Raw genomic sequence first — 7,500 nt, 5'->3', positions numbered from 1 at the left:
TACAAAGGGATATAATAATTACGTGCAACAAAAAGAGAGGAAAATTACAGGGAGAGTATTAACAGAGGTTATATTAAAAAATTTGGAAAAATATATCGAAGAAAATGATGGGAATTGTGTAGAAGAAAGATGTTATTATTTAAAGGAGCCTAAAGAAAATAATCCAGAAGAATGTGAGGAAAAGAAAAAATGTTTAAGAGAAGAATTTGAAAAATGTGAACCATGTCAAAATTCAAAAGAAGAAGAAAAAGAATTAGGTGTCGATGAAGGAGAAAATAAAAATATTATAAGACCATTTGAAGTATTAACAGAAGAAGAATTTAATAAGAGAATAAATATATTAAGAGGAGGTATTTTTTTGTATGAAGTATATGGTTTATGGAATTATTTAAATCAACGTGAGAAAAGAAAATATACAACTATAAAAGAAGAGTTATGGAAAGTATGTGAAGATTTATCTGTTAAGTATAATGTACCTCATGAATGTACTATGAAAGAATGGAAAAAAGTTAGAAAATATATGAAAGAAGAACTTTTAAAAAAAAAAGAAGAAGATGAAAAAGATTTCCAATATTTTGTTGAAGATAATATTTATACTAGATGGGAATATATTGCTTTTATAACCGATAAAAAAGAATCATGGAAAGTATTCAGACATATGATTAAAGAAAAATGGAAGGATATGTTACTGGAAAATTTTGAAAAGTATATGGAAGAAATGTTTGATAAAAAAATGGAAAAACATAGAAAAAAATGTAAAGAAGCTTATAAATCTCGTGAAGGATTATAATTATGGACCAAACATTTTATAAAATATATATATATATATATATATATATATATATACACATATGTGGTAACAATATATTAAGTAATGTTATTCCGATTTTAAATAATGCAATATATATTCTTATATATATGGGAACATATACAAATTGTTATTTTAATTTTTAATTTTTTTATGCCGTTTAAAATCCATATTATTTTTGAATTTATTATATTTTTATGCTTTATATAAAAATTGTGAAGAAATAAGAAAACTATATTTTTTGCTTCTTTTATGATCTCTCATTTTGTGTTATTTTAATAATATATATATATTCAATTTTTTTCAAGTGTTTATATATTTGTATATATATATATATATATACATATATGTATATGTTTTTTTTTCTTTCCTTTTATGATATATAAATGTTGAAGAATTTAAAATATACACATATATATTATTATTAATATATTTATGTAAATGAATAATTCATTTGTGTCATTTTACTCTTATAAATATAATATAAATGTTGGACTATATAATTAAAAATAAATTAATGTATAATAAATATAATATTTGAAATATATTTATTACAATTTAAAAAATTAATCAAAATTTTTATTTAACGTATTCTCACACATACATATATATATATATATATAATATATACATTTGTAAGTATTTAAAAATAGGTAGCGATATAAATATTAGTTAACGGTTTCTCTCATTAAATAACAATGTCATTTTATTATAATTATACAATTTGATAAATGAAGGTTTTTTATTTTAATTTCTTCATATATATATATATATAAGAATAATTTTATATTAAAAATCTTGCGTTTAAATAATATTTATTTATTTCATTATTATACCAAATATGTATAAATTCTATGCAAGATGAAAAAAAATAATAAATAAACGTTATATAAATAATATAGCATATTATATTTATATAAGAATCTTTAATAAATTGCATTTTTAATCCACAAAAAAAAAAATATGAATTTTATATTATTCATTTTAAATAAAGGAGAAATTCAAACAAAAAAAAAAAAAACAAAAAAAAAAAATATACATACATACACACACATATGTATATATATATATATATATATATATGTACGTGGAAATTTATAGATACTTTAATTGGTTATCAAATATTTTTTTTAAGGTAAAAAACTTGAATACATTTTTATATTATCAATATAAACTATAAATAATAAAAATTTTCCATATAAATATATAAGATGACAATAATTATTTTCCCATAATAACACTTAAATGTATATAGGAAAAAAAAAAAAAAAAAATTATATATGTATGATTTTACATTGATATTTCTGTTTTGTTTTATTTCATTTCTTGTTCTTTTTTTTGTTAATAGATTTATATATATTTTTTTATTTTTTTAGGTTAAAAAAAAAAGGAAAAATTTAGTTAATAAATAAATAAATATGTATATATATATATATATATTTAACTATAGATGATGGATATTAATATATGTAACTAGCTCTTTTTATTATTTTTATTGTAGTATATAAAAATAATCAAATTCAACAATATCTTTGTAGATATATACAAAAAAAACTTGTTTTTTCTCCTATTGATTAGATGCTATTTTTAATTTTTATATATATTATGTTTTCTTAGCATTTCCTTTTTTTTAAATTATTATAAAATATATATGTCATAAATCTTTATTTTTATACATTCAAAATATATATTTAAAATATAAGTATCTTATATACACATATATATATATATATATATATATATATATATATAATATATATTATATTTTTAATTAAGAACATTTATTTAATAAAGAAGACATTAAATTCATTTATAAATTTAAAATATAATAATTATATATATTATTTAAATATTAAAATATATATATTAATTTTTTTTATTTATAATAAATATTTTCATATATATTTATAAAAAACATTTTTTTAAAAATATATATAATATAATATATATAATATTTTAACGCATATAAAATAATTTACATATATAACATTAAACCTGTTTTTTACAAAATATTTATTAATATATAATTTTATATATTTATTTTATTAATTTATATAATATTATAAAAAATTAATATATTTCAAAATGAAAGAAGAAAAAAAAAAAATAAAAATACATATAGAAATATGTTAATGTATATATAATTATTGAAACCTATAAAAAAAATTAAGTATAGATCAAAAAATAAAAAAAAATACAACAATTAGAATTCTTTGTATATGAATTAAACAGAAAGAGAAAGAAATATATTGTGTCATTATATTATGATATGTATTATTATAAAGTTGTTGTATTATATTATATATATATATATATATTATATTATATTAATATAATTTATAATATAATATAAATATATATGCATTTATTTTTATATTTTTTTAAAATAATTGTTTATATAAATATATTAATATATAAAAATATATATATTCATATAACACTTTGAGATTATGAAAGTTGACCATAAATTGTATATTTAAAAAATAAAATAAATAAAATATAATAATTATATAAATATAAATAATATATAATTTTCACGGGATATATATATTTTTTTATATAGAAATAATATTATATTTATTATTTTATATATATATATATATTTTTAAATTTATAAAAAATATATTATTAATTCTTTATAAAAATTATATTATGAAGAGGCCTTATTATTTTAAATGGCTTTTTATTAATATATTACAGAGACAGAAAAATGAAAAAAAAAAAAATAAGAAATAAAGAAGGCTTATAAAATTAAAATAAGAAGTAAAGAAGGCTTATAAAATTAAAATAAGAAATATATATATTTCAAGAGTTGAATTATAATCTATAATTTTATTTTAATTTTTTTCTTTTTAATAATTAATTGTTGTAATATATATTTCTATTTTTGTGTTCTATATTTTTTAATTCTTGTCATTTACTGTAAAATATATATATATATATATATATATATATATATGTATACTTTTACAAAAAATATTTATATATATCCATTTTATGAGATATATTTTTAATGTTTTTATGTAATTATATTTTATACAAAACTTTGTTAAGGAAAAAAAAAAAATTATAACAATTTTTGAACTTAATTTTTACAATTATAAGAGGATGTAGATATTACGATTTCATACATTCAGAAGATAAAGTGGCAAAATAATATATTTGGATTTTTTTCGGATGATTATGTATGTATAATACACGGGATTTTTTTGTGTTTGTAAATATTTAATAATTATATATAAATATATATATATATATATATATATATATATGTATTTTCTTATTTGTTTAATTTTTTTTGTTTGTTACGTTTTATGTTTTATTAAATATAAAGATCGAATAAATTTGAACATGAAAAAGGGGAAAGGACCTTTATTTTTTATGTTAGAGAAAAGATATATTACAGAAAGAACTAAAAATGATAAACAGCAATGTAATTATAAATTAGAAAAAGAAAATAAATTGTATCAAAGAAAAGGCATTAGAAATAATTGCGTACTTTATAAATATACTGATTTATTATTATTTCTTTTCTTAATATTTATATTATTTCAGGCAAGTGAAAAAAAAAATATAATATGTATGTATATTATATATTTTGTATTATATAATATATAATATACATTTTGTATTATATAATATATAATATACATTTTGTATTATATATTATATAATATACATTTTGTATTATATATTATATATTATATATTTTTATTATATATATTAAATATATATATATATATATTTTTTTTTTTTTTTGTATAGGATATATATTCACACAATGAATTCACAAAGGTAGATATCTTAAAATATAGTCCTAGATGCTTCAGACTATTAAGCGATGTATGTTTTCAAAACCAACATGATTATAATTCACAAAATATGAATGAACTATCATCTATACGATATAATTCTAGAGAGGCTGCAACTACCATTAATAGAAATAATTTTAATGATAATAACTTACTAAATAAATATCAAGGTCAAGGTGAAGGTCAAAACCAAAGGAATAGTAATAAAGGAACTAATTCTAATATATTAAAGGAATCGAAGATTGGAAATACATCTCAATGTAAGACTAAATGTTTAGATTATGATTTAAGTCTTTTAGAGAAATCTTTTCAAGGGATGTCCTTCAATACATATAGTGAAAAAGGTATAAATAATGAGGCATATATAAATAATGGGGAAAATAAAAATAATGGAAATAGTTATCAAATATTAAAAGAATCAATAAATGGAAATCCTACTATTACTTCTACTACTAATAATAATAATATTGGTAATAATAGTAATTCAAGGAATTATATTGATAAAATGGGAAAAAGTCCTCCAGGTGTTCATATAAAAAATATGAATGCAGGAGGATATGATAGTGGTAGTAATTCCCAAATGTTTATAGGAAATAAATATGACAAGAAAAACTATAATGATAATAATTATAATAATCATAATAATTATGATTTAAATGGATATAACAATAAAATGGACGGTAGGAACACATCACAAGGAAATTTTCAAAGAGATCTATACGTAGAAGAAAATTCAAGAAATTATAATAATATTTCATATAATAATTATTCAGATCATAGAGAATATCCATATAATAATAATAATAATTATTATTATTATGGTTATGAGAATACCAGCAATAATCATCACAATATAGCACAAGGAAATTCTCAAAGAATTTCTGTAGTAGAAAGAAACGAAAGAACATGTCCCATGCCAAGTAACTATGATACATATAACGATCCATATTATTATAGTTATTATGATAATAACAAATGGAATGATGATTTTCATGTAATGGAACAAGAATTTGAAAAAATCGTTTATCAGAAACATGGTGAAAATTTTAGCGATCATAATATGTATGCGTCGTATAATAATGATTCAATATATCGAGGTCATTATTACAGCCCAAGTAATATTGAGGATTATTTAGGAACTATAGATGAAGCTTTTGAAAATGTTCATTTTAAAGGACAGGGTATTAAGAATCCTGATTTTAATGCAAATTTTAATTATAAAGATTATATGACAGGAAATGTGAAAATTGATTTAGTTGATAGTTCAGACGAAGAATTTGAAAATAGGTATAATAGTAATTCGTCTACTCAGAAAAAAAAAAAAAAAAAAAGCAAAGTACATGATTCGAGAAAACATAGTCGAACATTACGTAAGAGAGATGACTATAATGATGAAGATCTTAATAATGATTATGATGATGATATTAATAATGATGTTGATGATATTTGTAATGATAGTGAATATGAATTTCCTACGAAATTCAAAGATTATGATGATGATATTTGTAATGATAGTGAATATGGATTTCCTACGAAATATAATGATTATGATGAGAATTGTTATGAAACGGTAGGTGAAACAAAGGGATCATCATACTCTGATAATTATAAAAAAAAAAAAAAAACAGATAGTATGAATAAAATTGTAAAAAAAGATTCTTGTTCTTACTTACAATACGATAAAAAGAAAACAGAGAACAAATTACTTCCAGTCTTTGAAAGTGATACAGGAGTTGATGCAAAATGGAGTGGTTCGAAAGAAAATAAAAATGATAAATCAAATAATGAAGAACTTGTTAGTTTTGAAGAAAATTATACAGAACAGGAAATTAATGATATTCTTTCAAAACTAAATGAATTTGTAAGTTTGAAAGATATGTTTATTATATTTAATCATGTTAAAAGAATTGAAAGGAAAAAATTTCTTTGTATGGAACAAGATATTAATGGATATATAGAAAAGTTGATAAAAACTAATAATGTTCCGACTTATATAAAAAGGAAATGTATGGCCAAAGTAAATTTTTATATGACTAATGATTACTTAGATTTGGAAGAAAGAATTTTACAAAATTTTTATACTATGTTATATAGGGGTAGTATGTCTAAGTCTAAATTTATTCAACTAATAAATGAACAAAGAGGTTATTGGTTGGATCAAAGAAGACAATTGAATATCATGTGGAAAGATATTATGGAAAGAAGAATGAAGTGGTATTTATTTCGTTTAAAAAAAGATAAAACTATTTTTGAGTGGATAGCATTCCTTTCTATGGAGTAGTGTCCATAGGAGATATATAAATATCAATTTTGAATGAATAAATAAATAAATAAATAAATAAATATATATATATATATATATATATATATATTTATTGTCAATACTTTTAATATATACATAATTAAAGTATTATATGATAAAATATAGTTAAATTTATAATATTTATTTGTGTATTTACTTATTAATTATTATTATTTTTTTTTTTATGTTTTTTTTTTTTATATATATTAATAATGTAATGACAAAAATAATTTTAAACATGATGGTTTGTATCAACTGTTTTGGGTTATGCCTGAAATTTATAATTTGCCTAAATATATGCATATATATATATATATATATATATAAACATATAATTGTTTATTTCTATGCTTTCTTATTTTATTTATTATTTGATGATTTTATATCCTTTTCTTTACTTTTATATATTACGTTTCTTTTTTTTTTTTTTTTTTTTTTTTTTTTTTTTTTTTTTTTATATTTTTTTTTTTTAATTTTTTTTTTATTTTTTTTTTTTTTTTTTATTTTTTTTTTTTTTTTTTAATAAATTAAAATATTTTAAAATTTTTTTAAATTATTTTTTTTATTTTTAAAAATTA

The 7,500-nt window shown here is 17.6% G+C and overlaps 2 protein-coding genes across 2 annotated transcripts in view; both read left to right on the top strand.

The window, feature by feature from the left end:
* Positions 1-790, top strand: part of PRSY57_1016200 (exported protein (PHISTc)) — a gene marked incomplete at both ends in the record, with an annotated part of 1,126 nt that extends 336 nt beyond the window's left edge. The window contains one exon of the mRNA XM_012907751.2: positions 1-790. This exon is cut by the window's left edge and continues 8 nt beyond it. Within this exon, the coding sequence (XP_012763205.1) occupies positions 1-790 (790 nt within the window).
* A 3,369-nt stretch (positions 791-4,159) lies between these two features.
* Positions 4,160-6,901, top strand: PRSY57_1016100 (exported protein (PHISTc); the record flags this gene model as incomplete). Its single annotated transcript, XM_012907750.2, has 2 exons — positions 4,160-4,408; positions 4,574-6,901. 2 exons carry the CDS (start codon positions 4,160-4,162, stop codon positions 6,899-6,901), a joined length of 2,577 nt encoding a protein of 858 aa, XP_012763204.2.
* Positions 6,902-7,500: the final 599 nt, after the last annotated feature.

This window comes from Plasmodium reichenowi, chromosome 10 (genome assembly GCF_001601855.1).
Source record: "Plasmodium reichenowi strain SY57 chromosome 10, whole genome shotgun sequence".
Taxonomy (NCBI): domain Eukaryota; phylum Apicomplexa; class Aconoidasida; order Haemosporida; family Plasmodiidae; genus Plasmodium; species Plasmodium reichenowi.
This window is presented reverse-complemented; position numbering and strand designations above follow the sequence as displayed.